General features: G+C 58.5%; 1 protein-coding gene across 1 annotated transcript; it reads left to right on the top strand.

The window, feature by feature from the left end:
* The first annotated feature begins 4679 nt into the window (after window positions 1–4679).
* Window positions 4680–26491, top strand: LOC309887757 (hexokinase-2). The gene is made up of 18 exons (XM_082779695.1): window positions 4680–4792; window positions 11582–11744; window positions 15533–15681; window positions 15991–16110; window positions 17141–17236; window positions 17342–17441; window positions 17702–17885; window positions 18539–18694; window positions 18844–19077; window positions 19253–19557; window positions 20067–20215; window positions 20534–20653; window positions 20766–20861; window positions 21319–21418; window positions 21630–21813; window positions 21997–22152; window positions 22485–22718; window positions 23078–26491. Exons 1-18 carry the CDS (start codon window positions 4730–4732, stop codon window positions 23220–23222), a joined length of 2754 nt encoding a protein of 917 aa, XP_082635821.1. The 5' UTR covers window positions 4680–4729; the 3' UTR covers window positions 23223–26491.
* The last annotated feature ends 106 nt before the right edge of the window (window positions 26492–26597 follow it).

The following is a 26597-nucleotide window of genomic DNA, read 5'->3' as shown; positions in this document are numbered from 1 at the left end:
CCTGTATTTATCCCCACAGTGCCCAGCCAATGACCTGGGTGCTGGCGCGCAGGGCTGGGGATCAGAGATGATAAAGCTGCCTCTTGCCCCCCGCTCCCCGCAAAGCAAAAGGCGCCCGGTGCCACCGCGCAGGGGGGCACGATGGCGGCGGCGAGCGGAAAGGGCTGCGCTCAGGTAAGGGGATTTTATCCCCGGCTTTGTGGGGTTTTGTGTTTTTTTTTTAAGCCTTGGGACTGGCCGCGATGTCCGCGGCGTGAAGGGTGCGAGGCTGCTTCAGGCAGCTTCCTCCCATCAGAGGAACTGAGCCCACGCCGCTGGGCAACGCTCCACGAAGCCCTGATTCCAAAGAATTTGGGTAGGGTGGAGCTGACACAGCTGTGAGATTTGTGGCGATTTTCAGCACAGTGTGAATTCGAGGAAGGCACGTGATTGCGTGACAGCAGAGCGCTCTCCCCCCACGTCTGGGGAGACTGCAATGTTTTTCCTTGCAGCGGGAGGATGCTGGGCTCAGCGTTTCTGGAGTTTTGTGGAAGGTGTTTTGTTTTGTTTTGTTTTGCTTTGCTTTTGTTTTTGTTTTTGTTTTTGTTTTTTCCTGGTGTTTTGATATCATTGCAGCTGGAAACATTAAAAAAAAAAAAAAAAAAAGGAGTCCTTGGTCCAGCCCAAAGGAGGTGGGGGCAGGGCTTGGGGCTTTGCCCCGAGCCCCTCTGGGGTTGTGGTGCTGGTGGAAAACAAGCCAAAGGCTCCTCAACCCTTCCCTACGCTCTCTGACTGCTTCCAGCCTGTTTTTTTTTTGGAGCTGCCCAAACCAAGTTGGGTTTGGAGCCCCCCGGCCCCTGCCCACACTGCCAGGACGCTGTGCAGCTCCTGAGGCAGCGAGGAAGGCTCAGGGGAGGGCATCCACACGTGGCTTTGGTCTCCCAACATCGATGCTGAGCACCAGGTGCTGGGCAGGGTGAGCGGGTTGGGACCTGCCCGTGGGAATCCCTGCGGGTCGAGCAACAGCAGCGCCTCCGACCCCCCCAAGGGGTGCTGGGGGCTCCTCGTGGTGGTCTCCAGCGCTTTGCCCAGCCAGGGGCACTTTGAATTTTATCAAACCTGCAGGGAAAAAAAAAAAAACGGGGATGGTTTTGAGCACCCAAGCCCTACAAGAGAGGGGCTCACATCCTCACACCCACCTTTAGTCCCCAGGGTGCCACCAGCCAGGCCAAAGGGATGCTCCCCTGGGAGACACTGGGTCCCCAGCGTGGCACAGGCCGGGTTTGGTGACAACACCAGGCCTGGTTGGGAAAGTTTCGGGCACTGGGGCCGTTCGTCTGGGGGCGGCGTGACTCACGGCCCCGTGGCCCTGCCAGGACTTTTGACCTGCAGGAGGTGCCAGGATTGGGGCCGCACCCTTCTGCAACCCCAGGAGCAGAGCCAGGATCCCTCTGGGGTGAGGGGCTGCTGGATTTCTCAGTGAGTTCGGCCACGCCAGCTTCAGAGGGGCACAAGAAAATCCTGCTTATGGGTCCAGAATCCTTCCTGCACCACCTCCAGCTTTTGGGGACCTTCCTGAAGCTTTGAGGACTGCGATGCTCAGAGTCAGCAGCTCTGATTCATGTTCCCCCCATCCCATCTGGGGGCAGCAGCACCTTTCTCAGCCCCTTGTTGGGCAAATTGCATTTTCTGGTGCTGAGAGAGCCTCAGCCCCCCGTTCCTTATAGCAGCCCCTGCTCCCCATCTCCTACAGCAGCCCCCTATAGAAACTCTCCCAGGCTTGCACCCAAAGGTGGGAGAGACAGAAAAGAACCAGAGAAGGGCGAAACACGTGCGAAAGTTCAAGGCTGGCAGCTAAATCTCCTCCAATTTACTGTGCCACCCCAAAACAAAAAGCATGGCCCCATTCGGCCGCACAGCACCAGCCACGAGCAGCCCCGGCCCCCTTGGGGACCACCCGCAGCTGGAGCTTTTTGGCGCTGGCGGTGGGAATTTGGACATGAGCACCAGCAGGACGGATGGACGGATGGACAGATGGACAGATTTCCACCAGCACGGCCAGGGCTGCCCAGAAAGCTGAGCTATTGGACTGGTTTTCTATTTCCAGCCCCAGGAGAGTTGGGTTGGGCGCCAGCGAGTTGAAGCTTTCCAAGGTGAACAAATGGCAAATGGTCCCCGCTGGCACTGCCCCGGCCGGGGTTTCCTTTTGGGACAGGACGCGTGGCGTGCGCGGCGAGCAAGACGGTGGAAACTATGCGGGTGAATCACGGGGCAGGATTAGTGCCGGCTCCTGGATTAGCCGTGGCCACCGCGTGCCGCCCGCGCTCCCCGTCCGTGCCTCAGTTTCCCCAGGATAAAGCAGCGTCGGTGCCCTCGCCGTGACCCGCCGTGGGCAAAGAGCTGATTCAACGCAGCCTCCTTTGGCGGGATCCTGCCTTCCTCCGGAGCGAGCGCGCTGCCTTCACCACGGTTATTTTAGGAATGGCATTAGGGGAATCGCCAGGGAGCACAGCACTGAAACACTGCCAGATTCCCGCCAGCCGGCTCTAAAGGATGGAGATTGGGATTTCGAGATTTGCGGTGTGAAAGGAATCGTGAGCCACGGTGGAAAATTCACTTTACAAACTCAATAGAAAACACTGTTTGGAGACAGGCGCGGGGCAGAGACCGGCCCCGGCTTCATGCGCAAAGAAATTCCCGTGCTGCCCTCACGGCCGGGTTGGGGGAGGTTGGGACTGGGGAAGGCAAAAGTTTGGGGAGTTTGGGGGCAGGGCAGATGGCAGCTGGGCTTCTGATTTTGCACGTAGAGCCTCTTCCTTCGTAAAACACGTGAAAGAAAAAAAAAAAAAAAAAGCAGACAGATGTGCCTCGCTATTTTTAGGCTTGGCGACGCTTGCGTTTCGGCTTAACCGCGGAGAATTCGGGTCTTTAGCGGAAAGCTGGATGAGGGGGGGAAGCGAAACGGAGTCACGCCGGAAAGATTAAAAGGAATCATCCCCTGCCACGGGGCAGCCGGAGCCGAAACCTGCCCCACACCGGCTCTCGCTTGATGGGAAAGGTCAGGAAGGGCCGGAGTGCCCGGAAAAATAAAAGGCGTCGGGCTCGGGTTTGTTCCTCGCGGTCTCTTTGGCTCGCTGCTGCCCCTCGTTTTCCTTTGAAATGCAGTTTCAATTCCCTGGAAAAAAAAAATAAATAAATAAAATGATGTAAATGACCGCTCGGAAAGAAATCCCACGAGGCAAAGCTGCCGAGGGCTGGAGCTGGGCAGAGCCGCGAGCGGGTGGAGCTCGGGGGGGGTTTGGTGACGCCTGCCCCCAGCCCCGTGAGCTGCCCCAGGGCCTGGCGGTGCCAGACGTGCCCCGGCCCTTGTAGGGCTCCTTGCGACACGGCCCCGGGTCCCCCGGCACTGCATTCGCTCCCCACCCCATTAGTGCCCCCTACCCCATATACACCCCCGACCCCATATACACCCTCCAGCCCCAAACAGCCCCCCAAACACTCCCCTGAGCCCCCCACTCACTCCCACCCTACTCACTCCACCCCATACAGCCCCACCCCATATACACCCCCACCCCATGTACATCTCCTCCCCCATACACCCTCACCCCATAATTCCCTACCCCAAACACCCCCACCCTATATACATTCTCCCACCCCCTACACCCCCACCCCTTACACTTTCCCCTGCCCATATACATCCCCCCCATATACCCTCACCCTACACACCCCACCCCGAACACCCCCATCCCATGAGCACTCCATACACACCCCCACCCTATACACTCCCATCCCATACACATCCCCCCAAAACCATACAGCCCCACACCATACACCCCTACCCCGTAATTCCCCACCCCATACACATCCCCCCAAACGCATACATCCCCCCCATAGATTCTCACCCCATACAGCCCCACCCCATAATTCCCCATCCCATACACCCCACCATATAATCCCCCACACGATGTACACCCCCACCCCATAATTCCCCACCCTATACACCCCCACCCTATATACACCTCCACCCCATGTATTTCTCCTCCATACACCCCACCCCATACATCCCCCCATAGCCTTCACCCCATTATTCCCCGCCCCATATACATCTCCCCCTATACCCCCCCATCCCAAACACCCCCACCCCGTAATTCCCCAACCCATACACATCCCCCCCAACCCCATACACCCCCAGCCCATAATTCCTCACCCCATACACCCCACCCCATACACCCCACCCCATACACCTCACTCCATACACATCCCCCCATAGCCCTCACCCCATAATTCCCCACCCCATATACCCCACCCCATATACATCTCCCCCTATACACCCCACCCCAAACACCCCCACCCCAAACACCCCAACCCCATATACATCTCCCCCTATACCCCCCACCCCAAACACCCCCACCCCATACCCCCCCACCCCATATACTTCACCCCATACCCCCCCACCCCAAACACCCCCACCCCATACCCCCCACCCCATACCCCCCACCCCATACACCCCATTACCCCCCCCTCCCTCCCCCCCTCCCCTCGGGCTCCCCCCCGGCGGTGGGCGGGGCCCCCCGGCGCGCGCCGCCACACACCCTCGCGGCTCGGCCAATGGGGAGGCGCGGCGGGGGGGCTACGTCACAGGGGGGCCGGGGGAATCCTCAATGAGGCGGCGGGGCGCGCGCGGGCACCGCGGCGCGCGCTGCTGGGGGCCGCCTCCGCTCCGCTCCGCTCCGCTCCGCGCCGCGCCGCGATGATCGCGTCCCATCTGCTCGCGTACTTCTTCACCGAGCTCAGCCATGACCAGGCGCAGAAGGTGGGACCGGGGGGCACCGGGGGGACCGGGGGGAGACGGGGAGAGGTGGAAAATTCAGCGTGAGGCGCGGGGGGGATGGATGGAAGTGGAAAGGGGGAGAGGAAAGGGGGCGTAAAGGGGGGAAAGGAAGGATACGGGTAAGGGGGGAGGGAAAATGTGTACGAAGGGGGAGGAAAAAAGTATATAAAAAGAGGGGACAAAAAAAAAGTAGGGAGAAAACTGTATTTAAAAAGTAGGAAGAAAAATATATTTAAAAAGTTGGAAAAAAAAAATTATATACGTAAAAAGGGAGAAGAAAAAAATATATATAAAAAAGGGAAAAGAAAAAATATATATGTAAAAAGGGAGAAGAAAAAAATATATATACAAAGGGGGAAGAAAGAAAAAATGTGTATAAGGGGGAAGAAAAATAAGAGAGGAAGAAAAAAATATAAGGGGAGGAAGGGAAAGAATATATATTAAGGGGGAGGAAAAAAAATATATAAGGGGGGAGAAAGAAAAGATATATATAGAGAGAAAGAAAAAATGCACGTAAAGGGGGAGAAGAAAGTTAAAAGGGGAAGAAAGAAAACCTACGTACATGTATAAAGAGGAAAGAAAAAGTATATTTAAAGGGGGGAGAAAGCAGGGGGAAAGTTAAAAAAAAAAAGTTAAAGGGTTAAAAAGAAAGACAAGATAAAAAGCAAGGCAAAAAGTGAAAAAGAAAGAAAAAAAAATGGGGGAAACAGGAGGAGAAGCAAAGAAAAAAAGGGGAAACCAGAAAAAAAAGGAGCTGAGGGTGAGGGTGGTGACGCCGGGGCCGCGGGCCCGTGGTGGGCGGGTGGCGGTGTCGCCGTGCGGGACGTGCTGTGGCGGGCCCCGCGTGTCCCCGTATGTCCCCAAGTGTCCCCAAGTGTCCCCACGTGTCCCCCCATGGGCAGGGGCTGGGGGATCCCTCCGCTCTGCTCCCCGCATTTTTTTTTTTTGCCCGGCCGCCCCCGTAGCACGTGTGGCCCCCGAGCATCCCGCGGGCATCGCGGCACCGCCGGCACCGGGGGGCTCGTGGGGGCACGGGGAGCCCACGGGAGGCTGGCGGGGAAATGGCCGGGGGGAATTAAACCCCCTTAATTAATTGTGTGGAAATGGAGCCAGCCTTGATTTCCGACCCCCCAAGGACCGCAGCGTGCTCTTGCACCGCGAACGCAAGTGGAGGCGTCCCGGTGCTGCACGGCGCGTTCGGCACCGGCACCTCGGAGCACCGCGAGCGGCGATGCCTCCACGCCCGTCCTTTGTTTGGCCAGGGCGGGCGGTCAGGCTGCGAGCAGCTCTCGTTAAATTAAAGATTTGGGGCAAAAAATCACCGCCGGGGCCATGGGTACGGGGCTTCTCTGCTGAGAGTGCCGGGGGGGGGGGAGTTTGGCTGCTGCATCCTGAGCTGGGGCTGCAGTTCCCGTGGAAGTTGGTGGGGGTTTTGGGAAATGAAAATGAAGCAGCGGTGAAAGCGCCCGGCCACGGGGAGCCCCAGCGTCCTCGCTCCCGTCTCGGAAGGTGGAGAGGACATGCGGCGAGCGGAGCAGGCAGGGAGAGGTGAAACCCGCCACGCTGGCGGCAGCCCTGGGGCTGCGGGAAATAGGAAGTCAAACAAGGGTGCGGAAAAGAAAAAAAAAAAAAAAGATTAAAAAAAAAAAAAACCATGCATAGAAATAACTTCCCTAGCCGTAAAGAAAGACGGGTTCGTCTTCTCCCTCCGCTGGCTGTGTCAAGTGTCGTGGGGTTGTGCAAGCGCGCGAGCCACGAGAGAGGGTTTTGTAACCCGGCGGCAGAAATAGGCCAGCGGCATGGCCCCGCTGCTGCGTTTTTGGCTTCGGGTCAGCTCTCGGGTTCCTTATCGGGAGCCGGGGAGGGCGGCCGGGGGGGTTTGTGGAGCGCCTTCGGCTTCGTTACGCGGCGTGCCCGGGAGCCGCCGTGATTCCTTCTGCTCCTGAGCCCAAACAAAGCGGGTGGTGGAGATGTGGGACAAAACGGCTGCGTTTGGCCCCAAAAAGTAACCAGACCCGCAGCTGGTGTTGTTTTTTAAACAAATTCCTGCAAATTTGGAGCTCGGCATGGCTCTCCTGTAGGGGATGAGGGCATCCGTGCTGGTAGGGGCAGATAATTAATCCCTGCAAATCCTCCTCAGCAGGTACCCAGCACAGAGAAATGTAGGGGATGAAATTCTTGGAAAGCTGTGATTTTTCCAAGTGCCAAACTTAAACCTAAGTCCAGAGTTCAAGCCTGAATTTGGGAAAAGATTTTAGGGCACTCTCCCAGGCCGTGCTTGGGGTCAAGCGCCTTTTTTTGGTCCGAATCAGGCAGAAAAGAGCCTCGGACGTGGGAAGGAAGTGCCCTTTCCTTGTGCTGTGGTTTCTTTCCACAGCGGGACAAAGGCCTTCAGAGCAGCCCCAAAATCGGACTTTTCTTTGCATTTTTCCTCAACCCAGCTTTCCCCGGGGGCCCGCTCGGTGGCCCCGAACTCTTTCCCTTTGCTCCAGCTGGCAGGGAAGTGGGTCGGGGCCCGAACCCCTCTCACCTCCCAGGGGTTGTGCAAACCCCAGTGAGTCTGGGCCACGTCCTTTGCCACCCCGGGATGAAAGTTGCCGCCACCCGACCGCGTTCCCCGGGGATGTGCCAGGCCCTGGGCTTCCTGCTGCCAGCCCCAGCCCCGTGCCAGCGAGGTGACAGCGGGAGCGGGCGGCTCGTGACTCACCATGAAATAATTGGGCCGGCAGCTTTCCTTCCTCACCAGTACTTTTCCTTAGAAAGAAGGGAAAAACGGAGCTCAGGTTCATTTTACTCCCGTTTTTGGCCCCAACCAGCAGGTTTTGCTCCCCCCTTTATCTTTTGCTGCAGTAAATTAATTTTATGTCGCTCCTTTCGCCCCGGCTCCCTTTTTTTTTTTTTGCAGCCGTGGGAGGGGCCCGCTGGGATTGCAGGTTCCTGGAAGCCATCGTGCGGCTTCTCCTCGTCCTGGCAAGGTCAACAGCGGGACAGACAGACGGAGGGACGGACAGACAGACAGCCTGCCCAGCCTCCCTGGCCTCCATCACCTTTCGGGGTGCCGTGGTGCAGCCCTGTCCCGAGCCTCCTCCCATTTGCCTCGGGCTGTGACTCAGTTTCCCTGCCGTGTCATGCTGCTCCCAGCCTTCACAGCCCCCTTTTTTTGCGAGGCAGCATCCGAAGGGGGGGCTGGGATGGTTTAAAACAGGAGAGGGCTGCTGGTAAGGGAGGAGGGTGCACGTAGGGTGGATGATCCACAGCCAGCTCCTGGCTCCCAATTTCAAGCCGGAAACGAGGCCATTTTCAGGTTCAAATGCTTTTTTTTTGGTGCTGCCCTTAGCTGGGTGGGGTTGGCAGGGGGAGATGCAGGAGGACAGGTCCCCATTCGCCGGCTCCCGGTGATGCAGGGGGCTGAGGAACGGGCACCCTGCTCCTCCTGCAGGGCAGGATTCGGCCGAGGGCTGGGAGGAACCGGCCGAGCAGGAAAGGGTCTGAGTCACTGCGGCTGGAAATGACTCGGGGCTTGTGTCATCGGGGGCTTGGCCGCACCAGGAGGGTCACGCGGGGTTGGATTCAGCAGGCAGGGAGCGGGCGAGGGACACGGGTACTGCAGGGGTCAGGGGGTGGCTGCAGCGTCAGCCCCCGGCCCCCCGAAGCGGGGGGCTCGGGGACTGGCAGCGTTTGGAGCAAGGTCGGCGTCTGCCAAGGGAAAGGTCGTGGTTGTGTCAGAACTGGGGCAGGAATTCATTAATTTCAGGAAAAGGGAATTCATCAATTTCGGGAAAAGGGACTGTCAGGAGGAGGCCGGGGAGGGCTGGAAGTGCGCATTTGTAGTTTTCAGGAGCGCTGCTTTGGCCCAGCTCTGTTCATCAAAGCATTGAAGCCCTCTCGGAACTGGGCCGTGTTTTCTATCCTGACAAATATTTGATTCTCCGTTGCCAAAAAGGCAAAGAATCCACTCCAGCACGCCGCCAGCCCCTCGTGACATCACGCCATCCCCCGCGAATCCTCCTGGTACGGCTGCGTCCAGCTGGAAACCGGAGGGGACCGACCCTGTGGCACTTTATTTTTGGTGAAAAAAAAAACCTAAAACGGCAAAGGGAAATGGCTGCCAGCGGCCACGCGGGCGCTGCAGGAGCACGAAGCGCCCCGGCCGTCCCTGCGGCGCTGCAGGAAGCAGTGGCGCTTGCCGGAAGCCGTAATCGCGCTGCTATTGCCACCCTCGAGCGGTGCCGGTCCCGCTGCCACGAGTCGCAGAGCTTCCTTTTCCTTTCCTCCCCCCTCTCTTTTTGGGGTGCCCCAACCCAAATCACTGCCTGTGCGCCGGGATAGGGTCTGAGCACAAGGGAGTTTTCCCTGAACTGGAAGGAAAATGATCTTGAGGTCTCTTCCAACCTAGAAATTCTGTGAAATTGTTCCTGGTTGTGCGTTTGCAGCTCCAAACCCTTAGGGACACACTGGTGGGAACATCTGGAGGATTAGGAGGAAAAAAAAACAGAAAATATCATCTGGCCAGCTCACGGAGCTGCTCCTCCAGCAACTCCCAAACCACCCGGACCTTCCCCTGCAGCTCAAGCTTTCCTCCTCCCTCAGAGCACGTAGGGAGGGCAGCAGAGCCTCCTTCCCATCCCGTCCTCCACCTCCCAGTTTGTACCAGCAGGGAAGGCGTACTGGGACCAGTGACCCCATTTATTTGAGGCTGGGTCCCGTCGTGTTCCCCAGCTCTGGGTCAGGACCGGGTGCCTGGACCCGGGGAGGTGCCACAGCGCCCACCGTGCCCCGGCCGCCCTGACCTGGCTCAGCCGCCAAGTGGGACGGGGTCTGCGTTTGTAGGAGAAGATGATCCCGGGTTTAAAGAGCTTCGGGGATTAGAGGAAGGTCACCCTGCGTCTCACGCCGCCGATTATTCCTGGAGGACATGAGGAACGTGTCCTGCGGAGGGGAGGCACAACCTCGTGCCCTGCACCAGGGCAGGGAGCTGGCCTCGGAGGATGCTGAGAAGATCCCAGCTCCTGTGGGAAGGACGAAGGGGACAGGGGGGTGCTGGCAGCTTTTTGTGACCCCACAGGGATGAGACCTCATCACATGAGGTCCAAGGGAAGGACGGGAGAGAGACTTTCGCACCGTGGTGCTGCCCTTCAGGAGCAATGCCACAAGCACCGGCAGCACGGTGCGTGCACCACTGACCTAAAGGAGCTTTCTTGGGACATTTTGCCCCAAAACCATCTTTACCAGGAACCCCTGAGCCACCCGAGGCTGCAGAAGGCAAGGCGAGGCAGAGGGAAGGTCGGATCCTGCCTCTCCGGAGCCGCAGGCAGCGCGAGGTGCTCCTGAGGCACCCAAAGGAGCGGGGCGGTGGTTGGGGAAAGGCGCCCGCAGCCCGGCAGAACACGGTCCCGTGGGCTTGGGCCACCCGGCCCGGCTCGGTGCCATCGACCCACGGCCGCCAGGGCGGTCCCAGAGGGAATTTCGTGGAGGAGGCAGCGGGTGGAGGCAAGAGGCCACAATCCCAGCCCTGCTCCGTGGGCAGCAGTCGGGGAAAGCAAACGGGAGGGGAGGAAGCAGCGGGTGTTTGCCTTCCTGCTCCCCAGGTGGGTGAGGAGGGGCAGGCAAACAGTTGAGGGGGGTGGGGAAGGGCACGTTTCCTCGTGGGCTGCTCCCGGTTCGCATCTGCCCCAGCTCCAGTCGCCTGTTCCAGGTCACATCCTGGCCAGAAACCCCCAGGGGGATGCGAGGAGGAGTCTGGACGCGCTGCCTACTGCTCCAAGCCCCTTCAGTGGGGTTTGGGTCCAGAAATTTTGGAGAGAGGGGACCCCGAGCAGCCCCGAGACAGAGCCCGGAGCAGGCGGGGGAACAGGGCAGCGAGGGCAGCGCTCGTTACGCGCCCACAAAATGCCAATTTCCTCCATCAGGAGGAATAAAAGGCACGCCGGATTCGGGGTGACCCCATGGTACGTGCCTGCAGACAGGTGAGCAGCTGGGTGGGGTTCTCCTCTGGCTTCGCAGGGCTTGCAGCTGCCCTTTAATTAACGTTAAGTGAAGTTAATTGCGACGGGGCACAGCTCGGGAAGCTGGCGGTCCGTCTGTCTGTCCGCCTCTCCGCTTGCCGGCCCTGCCCAGCTCACGGACAGGAGCGTGCCCGGCGCCAGCGGCTGGCTTGGGGCCGGGATTTTCCCTTTGTCCTCCCAAGGGGCGCTTCGATGCCACTTGTAGGGGTAGCCGGGCACCTGGCACGTGGCTCTGGGCACCTCGCTCATGGCTCTGGGTGTTTGCTGCAGGGCACTGAGCAGCTGCCAGCACCATAACCCTTTGTAAGGGCTCCCCAGGAGGGAACGAATGACCAGCAGAGCAAGGAAATGAAATAAATGGGGTGAATTCCCCACCAGCAGCCTACGCAGAGCAGGTTGGGGTGCTGAGTCCCAGCCATCCTCTGCTGCACAGCCCCAGGACTCGACTCAGGGGCAGAATCAGGCCCCTGCTGCAACGTGGCTGGGGGCTGCGGGGGAACTCGGGGTTTGGCTCTCCCGCATCCCTGTCTGGTGATGCTGCAGCAAAGGGCACAAGGCACGATTTTGTGACCCCAAGGTGTTCAGGAAGATGTGCCAGGGCTGTGACAGGCGTTACCAGCATGCAGAAAAGCTGCTGCAGCAGCGCGGGCCCAGCTGTCCCCTGGTACAGATGACCTGCTCTTGCTGGCAGAGCTTCCTCTGACCACGGGGTTCATGCCCAGGTCCCCCCCATCCCTCTCACCTCCTGCCTTTCGGCACCTTTCAGGTGGACAAGTACCTGTACCACATGCGGCTCTCCGAGGAGACCCTCCAGGAGGTGTCCGAGCGCTTCCGCAAGGAGATGGAGAAAGGGCTGGGAGCTGACACCAACCCCACCGCCTCGGTGAAGATGCTGCCCTCCTTCGTGAGGTCCACCCCGGATGGCACAGGTACAGGAACAGCAACGGGAAACGGCTCCCCCTGTGCCGAGCAGGGCCAGCTGTCCCCAGTGAGGTGGCCCTGGAGGTGCCACCATGTGCCAGGGGCCACTTGGCCTCGCAGTGCTGCAGGAACGGGGCTGGCGTTGCCCAAAAGGAGGTCCCACTTGTGCCAGGGGGTGCTGGGCACAGGACGGGGACCGGGGGGCTCCCAGCTCGTGGCGGCGTGGGTTGGGGTGGGATTCAGCCCTCACGTGCCCGTCCCGGCAGGACGAGGCTGTCACGGGTCCGACTCATCGCGTTTCATCAGCGCTGGAGGCGGCTGTGCTGCCAGACAGCCCTGAACGCTGTGGGGACCACGTGAGAAGGCTCTGGGGAGGCTCGGAGCCTCACAATGCGCCTTTCTGCACGCTGCCACGTGCCTCCGGCCTCCCGGCGGGAACCAGACCCCTCTCGGCCAGGAGATGGAGCACGCTCATGGCCAGGCACGGCTCCCGTTTCAGGCTCTGACTTGCTCATCCCGCACCAAACCTCTTCCTCCAGCACCTCCTCCTCGGGCTCGGTGGCTGGAGATGCTGTTCAGCCCCGGCGCCTTCAACGGGATCTTATGAAACCTCGGTGGAAAAAGCAGGGAAAAAGGGAGCTACCAGAAGAACCCCATCCTGGTGTGGGTCAGACCTGCAGACACGGGTCCTGATCTATAGGATATGGATGGGTGGAGGTGCAGGGGGGGGGGTTGCAACTCTCGGGTCCCCGGGGAGCCACAAGGAGCATCAGGAGCCGGCCGCGTGCCCGCCCGCACCCCAGTGCCGCCGACAGCCGGACCTGGCCGCCTGCCCCGGGATTGAGATTTAGATCTCTTTAAATATTTGAGAACGCCTTAATTACAGGGATAGCCCCAATCCTGCCCCCGGCTACGTGAACAACGGCAGCCAAAGGTGATGGGAGCGGCGCGGGAGTGAGCGGGGCGTGTGTGGCGGTGCTCCCCGAGGAGAGGCAGGGAGAGCCTGCACCCACTGCTGCTGGCTGCACGAGCAAAAACTTTACCATAAAACCCTCCCAAAAAAAAATTCCACCAGGATTTTTCTCCCATTGCAAGCCAACATCATTGCCACCGCTCTTGGGTGGCAGTTTAGGGTGACAAGGGGCATGTTGCTGCACGAAGGGATGCAGTTTTCTATTTAAAAAAATATATTTATTTATTTTTTGAGGCTCCCAGGGCTCTGCACTGTCCTCCTCCAAAGCGTCCTTGCCCTTCATGCCTCCCCGTGCTCCTGCACAGTTTCTGCTGTCGGATTAGGCCAGATGATGCCTGCTCCTCGGGGCTGGATGAGAGGGGCTTACATAAACACAAGGTCGTGCCCGCGGGAGACGCAGGGCAAGGGCACGGCAGTGCTCAGATGCCCCCAGCATCCCGCTGCCAGCCGCTGGAGGCAGCAAACAGCCCCAAAATGAGTTTTTCCTTTGCTTTTGGCACCTCCTTGCTCTCTTCCAGCTCACGGTGGGCTCAGCCACGTTCCTGCTGCTCGAGGGACCCGGTTGTGCCTGAACCAAGCTGCTGGGTTCATCCCTGGTGGTGCAAACCCAGCGTGGCACAGCCCGATGCACCTACAGCCCCCCCGTGCTCCCAGTGCTGAGCTGCTGCCACCCTGATGGAAGGGGATTTTGGATCCCAGGCCACCCTGATGGAAAGGGACTTCAGGTCCCAGGGTACTCCAATGGAAGGGGACTTCAGACACCATCAGTTTGACCCCTCGAGGACCAGGCAGGACCCAGGGCCACCAAACCCCACAGCTCCTGGGGAAGGCGCTCACTTTCCCTGGCCCCAGCCCGGACAGAAAACATTTCCAAGCAGGGCAGAGCGCCCTGCCCGCTTAGCTAACAGCCTGAGCACTTCCTTCCAGGCAGCTCGGGTGTGTTTAACAGAATTAGACGCTGGTCTTCGGGGCTGAGAGCAAACAGTGCCTGGAATCCAAGCTTGGTGTTTGCCTTCCTGCCGAGAGCTCGGCATCGCCGCCCGCACCTTATCGCCTAACCAGGCCCTAATCTGAGGGAGGACGTGACTGTGATATTTGCAAACCCAGTCCATCGTCAAGCCCAGATCCTGGAATTTTCCCGGAGAGAAATTCCCCAGTTTTCCTATTTTTCCTGCCTTCCTTTCCTCCTGCAAAGCCAACCGCCGCTCACACCTCTCTGGCTTGCAGCTGGTGTTTTGTTCCTTGGGGCCGATGGGCACGTCCTGTCGTTGCTTTGTAGTGATGGCTGCTGTTTGTAGGGTCGAGGAAAGGCTGATTTGGACCTGGGCAGGACGAGGGGACAGCCACGTCCTTGCTCTTTGGCCTCCAGGAGGGGAAAATGCACAGCATGGGGCTGCCCCCCACGAAAAGGGGTTTGCAGGGCTTAAGTGCCTGAATGCTGTGCTGCGAAAAGGAAACCTGCTGTGAAAACCCATCCGAGGGGGCTGCGGGGAAGGGAAGGGAATGGGGAGACCCCACCGTGGGCAGGAGCTGGGGCACCTCTGGGACCCCCCCTGCAGCCCCAGCCTTGAGCCTTGCTGAGGGTGCTGTGAGCTGACAGCTCTCCTGGGGTGCTTGCGCTGCTCCAGGGATGAAGTGAGGGCCATACAGAGTCCCTGCAGACCCCATTCTTGGTAAATGAGCATGAAACCACCCCAAAATCAATGTGAGCACTTGGCTTGGAGCAGGGGCTGGTGGCAGGACCCCACCTTGCAGCCCAGCAGCCCCCCAAACCTCCCCGTTCCTTCATCCATCGCACCAAAGCTGCCCGACCCCACCACCTCAGGACCGCCATCCTATTTCTGTTCACCACCAATCCCCCCTTCCTGCGCAGGGAGGACCACTTCTTGGGACACCCCTGGTTAAAAAGGCTCCGTGAAGCCACTTCCAGGCCACCCTTGGGGTCTGTCACCGCCTGCGGTGCCCGGCTGGGGCCGAGCGGTGCTGGCCGCCTGCACCCCCTGGAATACCAATAAACCACGCTTTTTGTTCCAGCCGCAGCCCCTTTGTAAACGCAGGGCCGGGCACAATGCAGCCCCCGGGCGCCGTAATCTGCCCGGGGGAGCCAGCGCAGCACATTTAAATGTGTGCAGCAACCAAACAGTGCTGATGGAGGGCTTTCCCCCAGCCCTCTCCCCACACTGACAGGGTTTTGAAACAGCCAGCTGGGCGCTTTTCCCACACCCCAGGTCTCAGCTGATCCCAAATCCATCAGTGAGCTGCCATAGTGCTTGGTAAAATGGAGAAAAAAAAAATCACAAAGTGTGGGGCAGCCAGCTGTGGGACAGCCTTGAGCAGTCCCTGTCCCCCTACCCCCATAGCAAAGTTTTAGCCAAGCTCAAGGAAGGAGAGTGCGGCAGGGCTCTGCCTCGGAGCAGGGCTTTGGTTGCAGGGGCTGGGGTCCTGGGAGCTTTCCCGGGGTCCCTGCATCAAAGGGTTAGGGGACAGCCTGGTGCCACCTCCCTTATGGCACTGCTTTGGTGTCTTCCCCAGGAATTGCATCATTTTTGGGTGGTGTTTTGGGCATTGGTTCGCTTGGGTGGGGCTGCTGAGGGTTCCTCCTGCAGAGCTCCCAGTCCTGCTTCCACCACAAGCAGTGATCCCCTAGATAAGGGGTCAGGATACGTCCCACCTCATCCCAGGGCTCCATCCCACACCTTGCCCCACATCTGGGGAGGGGGCAGGATTCCCCCTGGCCAGCCCTGCAGCTCCAGCTCGGGCATTGTGCTCCGGGATGCTGCCGCAGGGGCCCGGCCCCGTTAACTCCTGGCTCTCTCCTCGCAGAGGACGGTGACTTCTTGGCGCTGGACCTCGGTGGCACCAACTTCCGCGTGCTGCGGGTCAGGGTGTCCGACAACGGCCTGCAGAAGGTGGAGATGGAGAGCCAGATCTATGAAATCCACGAGGACCTCATGCGGGGCAGCGGGGCGCAGGTGGGTGGCAGCCTCCCCTCCTTTACGCCCCGGCCCCTATCTCCCAGGGAGCCCCGGTGTGTGGTGGCTCCATCCTTTAGAAGGAGCCAGGGTTGTTCCAAGCCACCGAGATGTCTGCTGGGGCTGGGGTTGGTCCCTTTGTGTCCTTTCCCTGCTCTGGGCAGCTTCTGCCTCTCTTTGCCCGGAGCTCTGGATCCCTGATGCCAGGTTGGGACCGTGTGGGTGTGCTGTGGGGGACAGAGGGTGACACCAGCCCCTCCAGCACATGGGACGCGACCGCTGCTCTCATGCACACCCTCAACCTTTCAGCTCTTCGACCACATCGCCGAGTGCCTGGCCAACTTCATGGAGAAGCTGAAAATCAAGGACAAGAAGCTGCCCCTGGGCTTCACCTTCTCTTTCCCGTGTCACCAGACCAAGCTGGACGAGGTGGGTGACAGGATCTGCTCCGCATTTCATTCTGCACCGCATCAGAACCATTCAGGTTGCAAAAAAAACCCTTTGAGATCATCCCCACCGCTAAACCTTAGCGCTTTGGGATGCGCAGGGCTCGGGGGGGGGGGATGATGCTGAGCTCGTCGTGGCAGCCATCCCCCCGCGCAGCCAGCGCTCGGTGAAGCAACAGCAGCCCCGAGCGCTGCACAGCACGGACGTGCCGAGCATCACATCCGCGCCCGCAACCTCGCTGCGAGCCCTGAGGCACGTGGCTCTGCTCCGCGCGTCACGTGCCGCCATCTCCTGCTCCCAGGGGCTGTTTTTAACTCACTCGCCACGGTCAGGGGTTGGGTCCGGGCGGCTCCACGCTGCCCCGGCAGCAGGGCACAACCTCTGCACTGGGGACGTGGTGGTGGCAATGAGAAAGGATTGCTGCTTCCCTCGCAGGGGCAGCGAGGGCCATAAAAGGGACAAGTTGCTGAGGGAGGAAGTGTCAGCTCCACGGTTGCACCCAGTTCATTGCACTCTGTGCCTCGGTTTCCCCATCCGTAAGGCTGTTTGTCTGCCTCTTGCCAAAGCACCCCCAGCAATTGGGTTGAAAAAACTGCTGTTGGAGATTGCCAGTTCGGTCGATGCCCCCACCCTTTTTCTGGGCGACAGTGATAGCTCTGCCGTCCCCAAATGGGGACAGTCCCAGTGCCTGTGCTGGTGGGGCGGCGAGATGCATCCCGTAGCAGGCAGATCCGTGGATCCGCTGCATGCACTGGAGCTGGTTCTGCTCCAGGGCTCCATGAACCCAGCCACCGAGGTCACGTTCCCGGCAGGAGGGAGCGAGTGACTCACAGGCCCATGGCCATAAACCAGGATGCGGAAACAGTTGCTGATGCAATGGCTCACAGGAGATAACGGGGGGAGCTCCACCTGCAGTGCTGTCCGTCTGTCCATCCATGTGTGGGTTGGGTGATTTGGGGACCCTGAAGTGTGTGGGTCCCACTGAGCTCTGGTTCTTGCTGTCCCTCTGCAGAGCATCCTCGTCACCTGGACAAAGGGGTTCAAGTGCAGCAGCGTGGAAGGCAAGGACGTGGTGTCCCTGCTGCGCAAAGCCATCAAGAAGCGAGGGGTAAGGAGCCACGCAGGTCCCTCGGGGATGGGACGGGCTGCATGGGATTTGCAGAGGTGCTGTGATCGGGTTCGGCGGCGCTCAGCCTCCTCTCCTGCATTTCAGGACTTTGACATAGACATCGTGGCCGTAGTGAATGACACCGTGGGCACCATGATGACCTGTGGCTACGACGACCACAACTGCGAAGTTGGACTCATTGTCGGTGAGCAGGGCTGAGCGGGGGAGAATTCGGGTCCGTCCTGAGCAGCCCCCAAAAGGGATCATGTTCCTTGCGGGTTTCAGGGTCTTTTGGGGAGTGAGGAAGGTGATAGTGGCCTTAAAAGCAAACAGCACTGCCTGTTTGTTCTCCTGTGTGAACCAAGGAGATGTTTTAGTGTTTTATATGGTGCTAATTATGGAGAATAAGGGGAACCCGGCACCATTTGTCACCTCCACGTGACTGAACCCCCACGCTTGGTTCAGGTACCGGCACCAACGCCTGCTACATGGAGGAGATGAGGCACATCGACCTGGTGGAGGGGGACGAGGGCAGGATGTGCATCAACATGGAGTGGGGTGCCTTTGGCGACGATGGCGCGCTCAACGACATCAGGACGGAGTTCGACCACGAGATCGACATGGGCTCGCTCAACCCCGGCAAGCAGCTGTAAGCAGGTTCCTGGCTCCGTGGGCTTTGCTCCGCGTTGCTTTGTCCTCCCGTCATGCTGGTGCTGGGGGATGGACGTGGTCATCCCAGTTAAGTGGGTCACGGCGTCCTCCACCCTGCCAGCTTCAGCAGCTTCAGCAGGGGATGGGTTGGAGATTCGGGCTGTGAGCCCCCTAACGCCCGCTTCCCTCATCAACCTTCCGCTTGGATGAGCTGATTTGTTTCCTTCCCCCTGCCAATGGAATGATCAAAAAGCAAATACCACCACCTAATGTTCACAGCCAAGTCCTACAGACCTCCCTGGGTACCATCCCAGCTGGCAGCAGTGGTGGGATTAAGGGGAATCTCTGCCCATCAGGTAGCCCTAAGCCCTCCTCGCAGGAGGATGCCCATCAACATGCCTTTAGTTTCTTGGTGATGGGATAAAATATGGAAAAAGACACCCAGATTGTGCCTGGGAGGCTGCGGTGTCACAGCTGAGGGTGTAAGGCCAGCCTGGCCTCGCTTCTTGCAGGGGCGCAGGCACACCACTGCCTTGAATTGCTCAGTTTCTATCCTCTTTTTGGGGCACCAGCTGATTTTTGCGTGCCTATGCTGCTGGTGGCCACCTCCAGTAACCAAACAAACGCATCTGGTGCTCGCCCCTTTGGCAGGTTTGAGAAGATGATCAGCGGCATGTACATGGGAGAGCTGGTGCGGCTCATCCTGGTGAAGATGGCCAAGGAGGGGCTCTTGTTCAGGGGGAAGCTCACGTCAGATCTGCGCACTACCGGCCACTTTGAGACCAGATACGTCTCCGCTATCGAGAAGTAAGTAGGGTCTGGGTGTTTTTTTGGTGTCCCAGCCCACCTCCTGACATCTACACTGGGAGAAATTGGACCCATTGGGCCAACTGGGACACCTCAGGTGGCGAAAGCTGGATTTCTAGGCATTAATCCCTTCTGTTTTGGCTGCCCAGGGAGAAAGAAGGGCTGCAGAAAGCCCACGAGATCCTCACCAAGCTGGGCCTGGAGCCATCCCACGAGGACTGCCTGGCCACCCACCGCATCTGCCAGATCGTCTCCACCCGCTCGGCCAACCTGTGCGGGGCCACCCTGGCCGCCGTGCTGCGGCGCATCAAGGAGAACAAGGGGGTGGACCGGCTGCGCTCCACGGTCGGCGTGGACGGCTCCGTCTACAAGAAGCATCCCCAGTAAGTCCTCGAAACATCGGCGAGAGGCCAGTGGGGACCAAGAGGGGGTCTGGCTGCAGGGTGCTGGCCCCCGGGCACCTCCATTTGGATCCCAAATCCTCCTCGTTTGCCATCCCAGAGGTTGATGTGACCCACGGTGGCTCACTCGAGTCCTTTTCTTCCTCCTCCTCCTTAGCTTTGCCCGGCGCCTCCATAAGACGGTGCGGAAGCTGCTGCCCGACTGCGAGATCCGCTTCGTGAGGTCGGAGGATGGCAGCGGCAAGGGGGCAGCCATGGTGACGGCCGTGGCCTACAGGCTGGCCGCCCAGCACAAGGCGAGGCAGAAGATCTTGGAGGCCCTCAAACTGAGCCACGAGCAGCTCCTGGAGGTGAAGCGGAGGATGAGGGTGGAGATGGAGAAGGGGCTGGGCAAGGAGACGCACGCCAAGGCCACGGTGAAGATGCTGCCCACCTACGTGTGCTCAACTCCGGACGGGACAGGTGAGGCACCCCCTGGATCAGCCCGACCTGCTCATGCCCTACATAGGGCAAGGAGCATCTTGGCTTGAACATCTGAACCACCCAGGAGAGGCTGGGACCTTTGTCCTTTGCACCTTACCATGCGAGTGGCACCAAGGGCTTGAGCCTCCAGTACGCTACTGGGAAGAGCCTCCAGGCCAGCCTGCACCCAGCACAAAGCTCTGCTCTGGGTGTGCTCGCTCCACCACAGCTTTCTCACCACCATCGTCCTGGGTTGTGCTCCCAGGTCTGTCTGGGGCTCGGGTGTGTGCCTGCCCCTTGGCAAGGAGTCTCCTGAGGTCCGGAGAAACTTCTCCATCGCCATCCTGCTTTCCATCTGCAGCTCATTCCTATCCCATTCCCAACCCATTCCCATCCAGGTCTTGGTTTCCAGGCCTCCCAGCATGAAAGCAGATTGGGATCAGCCTCTGGGCCAGTCCACGATGCTCCCTGTTGGGGTCTCTCTCCTGATGATCTCTCCTGGTTTTCAGAAAAAGGTGATTTCCTCGCCCTGGACCTGGGGGGCACAAACTTCCGCGTGCTGCTGGTGCGTGTGCGGAACGGGATGAGGCGCGGCGTGGAGATGCACAACAAGATCTACTCCATCCCGCTGGAGATCATGCAGGGGACGGGCGAGGAGGTGAGGATGGGCTGCTGGAGGCGGAGGATCAGGGCCCTGGGGTGACAGCAGCAGCTGCCAACACTGGCCGACCACAGGCTCTGGGAGCACATAATCAGTGAGAGATGTCTCAAGTCACACTCTGTGCTCTGCAAACCACTTTGGGCAGCACTTGGGGATGGATGGCGAATGTTTCTAGAAGGAGCCAGATGGGCTCTGGGGACACCCTGAGGAGGAAAGTGTCCCCGTGGCACCCACAGGTTGCTGTTTCGGGTCTGTTGGGCAGGCTGGTGTTCCTCACTGTGGTTGTAACCGCTTCCTCTATCTTTGTGCACCCAGCTCTTTGACCACATCGTCCACTGCATCTCCGACTTCCTGGAATACATGGGAATGAAAGGCGTTTCGCTCCCGCTGGGGTTCACCTTCTCCTTCCCCTGCAAGCAGACCAGCCTGGATGAGGTACACCCAGCCCACCCACCCACGGGCAGAGACCTAAGGGTGCCCACCGCAAGCTGGTGGGCAGGGGGTGACCCTCTCCCTCCCCATTGACCCTGTTTTTCTTCCACCACAGGGGATTCTCCTCAAGTGGACAAAAGGTTTCAAAGCGACTGGCTGCGAGGGAGAGGATGTGGTGAGCCTGCTGAAGGAGGCGATCCACAGGAGAGAGGTGAGCGGCCGTGCCGCTGAGAAGCCGGCTTCTCACTCCCACATCCCGACTCTCTCTGGCGTCTTTAATTGGGCTGCAAATTAATGGGCTGAGCACGGTTAATGAGTGTCTGAGTCTTAACAACCACCCTTAGTCATTGCTAGAGGTTGGATTTTCAGGCCCTGGAGCTAGGAGACAGCTCCTGGCCAGGAAGGAGCAGACGTCCCCATGAGCAGAGGGGACACCGCTGCCTCCGTGCAGACCGCCCAAAGCTCCTGCCCTGGGGGTTCTTTCTGGTAGGGCTGTCCCAGCAGGCCGCTTCCTCTCCAGTTGCATCGTACTGGAGCTGTCCTGAGCCCCAAGCACCCACTGGCAGAAGCGTGGGGCCGTAGGAAGCCCACGAGTCCCTTCCCGACCCTGGGGGCAGTGCAGTGAGCTGTGTCCCCCAGAAGTAAGACGTGCAACCCCTTCCCTCTAGGAGTTCGACCTGGATGTGGTGGCGGTGGTAAATGACACGGTCGGCACCATGATGACGTGTGGCTACGAAGATCCATACTGTGAAGTGGGGCTGATAGTCGGTGAGAGCTGCAGCTTTCTTACAGGGTTCCTCTGCTCATCCTGATCCTGGTCAGGAACCGCTGCCTGCTCCCAGCACCTTTTGCGATCTCATTGAAAAGGGATCTCGTTGAAAAGGGATCTCATTGAAAAGGGTGTCCAAAGGCTTTTGTCTTGCGTGCACACCCTGCTTTTCACCGTCTGCCCCAGTGACAAACGCTCCTCTCCCCGCAGGCACGGGCAGCAACGCCTGCTACATGGAGGAGATGAGGAACGTGGAGCTGGTGGAAGGTGATGAGGGCAGGATGTGCATCAACATGGAGTGGGGCGCCTTCGGCGACAGCGGGTGTCTGGATGACATACGGACGGAGTTTGACTTGGCCGTGGATGAGCTCTCTCTCAACCCTGGGAAACAAAGGTGCGTGGGGGCTTTGGGGGCTGTGATGAGTGTCCCTTCACCCCTGGTGTCTGTGGGGAGGTGTCGGAAGGTGGAGATGAGGCTGGGTGTCCAGGAACAGCTCCAGGTTGCCCCATCTGCCTCCCAGTGAATCCATCTGGATCCTTCGTGCCCTGAGGTTCAGCCCTGCCCTCTCCTTGCTAGGTTTGAGAAGATGATCAGCGGGATGTACCTGGGGGAGATCGTCCGGAACATCCTGATAGACTTCACCAAGCGAGGGCTGCTCTTCCGCGGACGGATCTCCGAGAGGCTGAAGACCAGAGGGATCTTTGAGACCAAGTTCCTGTCCCAGATAGAAAGGTGAGGACCTGATCCCGGCCTCGCTGCTGCAGGTTGGAGCTTGGGAGGAGTGTTCCCAGGTCTTGCGGGAGAAGCCTCAAGTGCTCAGCTCAGAACCAGGGCAAGATACAGTGAAAATAATTGGGTAAAATTCAGAGATTTGGGACAGGGAAACTGTGTTTGGGGGTGACAACACGGACTCCTCCATCCTCTGCCTGTGAAGCCCCTTGGGTTGATGCTCTCTGAGCCAGGAGCACCCGGGCTGTGCAGGAGGAGGATGAGGAAGGGGAAGCCACGCACCCACGCTGCCCCCATCTCCTCCTAACGCTGCCCAACCTTCATGTCCTCCCCAGCGACTGCCTGGCCCTGCTGCAAGTGCGCTCCATCCTCCAGCACCTGGGCCTGGAGAGCACGTGCGACGACAGCATCATCGTCAAGGAGGTGTGCACGGTGGTGGCCCGGCGCGCTGCCCAGCTCTGCGGGGCCGGCATGGCGGCCGTGGTGGACAAGATCCGGGAGAACCGCGGCTTGGACTTCCTCAAGGTGACAGTCGGCGTGGATGGCACGCTCTACAAGCTGCACCCGCAGTGAGTAGCTCGAGGGGGTCATCCGAGGAGATTTGGGCTGGGGAGGGAAGCGGGGGGGGCTTGGTTTGGGAGGCTGCTCCTTAATGACTGGGGAGCCAGGTCCGGGTTGAACCCAACCATGGGTAGGGGGCAGCTAAAACCTCCTCTGGTGAGGCTGGTGGCCTGGGGGGGCCACAGGTGAGGCCAGGTTTGGCTCTGGGCATGCAATGTGGATTTAACAAGTGCCCTCTGCTGCCTTTTCTCCTTGGCACCACAGCAATGGACGCTGGCAGCCATCTCGTGCGGCCGCGCAGGGCAGCCTTGGGCACATTGTCCTCCCACAGGCCTCACGAGCTCCTTGTCCTTGTCCTTCCCTGCAGCTTCTCCACCGTCATGCACGAGACAGTGAAGCAGCTGTCCCCCAAGTGCGAGGTGACCTTCCTGCAGTCGGAGGACGGCAGCGGCAAGGGCGCGGCGCTCATTACGGCAGTGGCTTGCCGCATCCGGGAGGCCGGCCAGCGGTAGGAGAAGGGAGGTTTGCCGAAGAGCTTGGTTTCAACAAAACCGATTTCCTTCCCCATTCCCTCCCTCCGTACACACACACCCACACCCATACACACACGTGGCCTCCTCTCGCAAGCAGACTCTTAGCTTTACTCGGTCCCTCGGGACGCCGCGGGTGGGACTGGAGACGCTTTGTACGAAACGTTGTCTGGGGCGTTTGGTCGTACGCTGTAAAAACTGCGTGTCGAGTAAAGCTAAAAGTGTCTTCGGCTGTGAACCCATCCCAGCCGCAGCCGATGCCGAGCACCAGCACTCCTCCCTGCACCTCCTGACCGCTCACGTGTTCCCTAATGGCAGAAACATTAGAGTAATGCCGACGCTGCATCGTCACTTTACAGTAACCAGTACCTATTTATCTATGTCGTGTGTCCGTGCTGTAGAAAGCAAAACCTCTTTCAGATTGGGCTAAAGGCCTCCGTTAGTCTTTTACCCTGATCACGGCTGTGTTATTTCCATGAAAGTCATGGCAAGTCTTCGAGCACGGGGTGCGAAACCGCACCAAGAGGCGCCGCGTGTCTCCGCACGGAGCGGTGAGCGGAGCCCGACCTGGCGGACCCGAGGTGGCTCCAGCAGAGCTGGGAAAACCCCGGGGGAGGCAGGGGGCAAGCCCCGCGCCCCCACCTCCCACCCGCACCCTACCAGAGCGTGGCTGCGTGTCCCCTGCCCACCACTAGCACCCAGCCCCACCGCACGCATGCGTGCAAAGAAGGCGTGCAGAAGCATCCCAGATTTGTGTCCTGAGCCTGCGCGGTGAGTGTTGGCTCATTTTGTCTGTGGAATAGCTCCAAGTCTTCCTAGCCATCAGGGGGTGCCTGCGTTGGCACACCGTGTGCCCACATCTCAAGAGATCGTACATCTTTTCATGTACCTGGCCTCGGGGCCGTGCTGCTTAGCTTCCACATCATGTTAATGTCATTTAAGAATGGTACGGAGTACTTCTTTCCTTCCTTTTTTTTTTCTTGTTAATTTAAAATTTCCTTGGGGTAGACTGGAGAAAAAGACCCAAATTCTGAGGGTGGTTGTGTGAGAACTTCAGGCATCCTTTGTCCTCAGAGTGAGAGGGACACTGGAAAGCCAGGGCCATGCTGCAGGCAGGGGACGAAGGAGCCAGTCCCTGCTGTCACCCCCAGTTCGTGGCAGCCTCATCCCCTGCCAGCGCCCAGGTCCTGATCGACGCAGTGCCACCCCAATGCCACCGATCAGTGTCACCCAGATGCCACCCGGGGCTGTCACCCCAGCCCCTACCCAAGGCTGTGTGCACCATGGTGCAGAGCAGCCCCCGGTTTCACCAGCAGGAGAGCCTGGGGGTGAAGGGAACGAGCAGGGGCATGTGTGTTTCTGTAAATATTTAGTGGAAGGTAATGAAATCCAGTGATATACAAAAATAATAACGATGATAATAATAATAATTCCCATGAACAGACCTTCAGTTTGGAGGACAGAGGTTTTTGGGTATTTTTATGTATATTTTTATACTGCTTGGGGTCACCTTATTACCAAAAGTATCTCTTCTATGTTGGGGGTCAAGTTCAGTAGCACAATTCTAAAGCAAAACTGCTCTTTGGGCATTTTAAATGCTTATTTTTTTATGAGCCTCAAGACAATTATAACAAAATCTGACTGTGTATAGAAGTGATTTAAGAAACCAAGTTTAGTGGAAGTTTTAGAAGATATTAAATAAATTTTTTAAAGATGCTATAGAAATCCTCTAATCGGATACCAAGCAGTTGTGTGTGATTATTTCCTGAGAAGACTGACGTCTTACATGCTGAAAACTTGGAACAGAAAGGTTTTTACCTGCTCCATCACGCAGAAGGGTGCCACAGCAGCGGTGTCTTTAACCTCCTAGGGACTTACCCAGCTGTGCCCCTTTTGTGAAACGTAGCAGCTTTGTCAGTCTGGGTTAACTTTTCTGCAAGTGTCGTTTTGGGGACAGGGCGGGGAGGATGGGGACCGCGGGCAGCCCTGCGTTTGTGGCCGATTCAGGCTCCGTTGGTCGGTCGCTGTGTGGTCTGATTGTAAGCTCACACCAAAATGTTGCCGTGGCACGTTATGTGAATGTGTTTAAAATGAAGAAGGGAAGCTGAAACTGTAATTATTGACATGAAGGGAAGATCAAATTCTATGTACGGAGAGGGACAGGCTGACCAGCCCGTCTTTCCTCCGGCGAGACGCGCTGCTCTGTGGATGTAGGATGGCTTTTGTTTTGTTTTGCTTGGTTGTCCCCATTCAGATGCATTTTCCTTGTGCTCCTTCCTGCTGGCACCTCCTCTGGCTGCGCAGAATGGCATCTCCCATGGCAGGAAGCCACCCTTTCCTCCCCAGGGATCGTTCTCGGGGTACTTTGGACAGGGTTTTATTGTTACTGCTTTTTTATAAGCAACAGAATACCGAGCCTTGCAATTTGTCTCTTCCTCTCTCGGGGCCAAAGGCCGCGTATCATCTCCTGTCACCTGAGATGTAAGGAGGACCTGAGAGTTCACAAGGTACAGAGCTCTGGCCCAGAAGCAGCTGGCAGGGGGCAAAGCAGAGGGGGTTGTCCTGGGGTGGCTCGGGGCCACGTTGCCCCTCCCCAAGCAATCAGGATGTGCCCAGGCTGTTGGCCAGAGAAAGGAAGGTGACAACGTCTGGGTGCAAAATACCCCAAATCCACACGTCCCCGTGCAACAGGTGCTGTGGTAAAACAGCGACCAAATACACTGGAATGGGGAACCTCGGTGCCCCACCTCACCACGCTCTCCTCCTCCCCAGCTAAAGAGGAGGAATCATCTCTTGGCACATCGCTTCTCTGGCTCTGGCAGAGGAGTGGGCAGTGATGGGGTGACTCCTGGTCACAAGGGAGCTTGGAACAGGAGAGAATCAAATTAATCACCCGGTGACATCCCTCTCAGGCTGTTGTCTTTCAAACCTGAAACAAAGAAAATGCATCTTAATGAGGACCTTGGCTCCGTGCGGGGCAGGGGGAGTTAAATAAAGCCAAAGACTGTCCGGCTGCTAGCAGAAATGAGTGACTGTAGATTCACCTGATGTTGTTATTTCGTGTTTACAATATTTATTTTTAGTAATTGACTGCAATGATATTATATATAGGCTTCCTTATTTTTGTACTTTTCATACCGTTTTCCTGAGTGTGGTGTTGTACTTCTCAGCTCCCCTTTGCCACGATTGCTGCTCCTAGTCAGTGACAAATAAAAAAAAAAGAGAGGAAAAAAACACACCCATTTTCTGGGCTAAGTTGTGCTGTGTTTGGATTTCTGTGCTCCTGCCACTCCGTAGCAACCCCTTGGGAAGGGCACCTGCACCACCAGCCCCATCCCCAAGCCCTGACCCTATCCC

Source organism: Aythya marila (genome assembly GCF_965140915.1).
Source record: "Aythya marila genome assembly, chromosome: 26".
Lineage (NCBI taxonomy): Eukaryota > Metazoa > Chordata > Aves > Anseriformes > Anatidae > Aythya > Aythya marila.
This window is presented reverse-complemented; position numbering and strand designations above follow the sequence as displayed.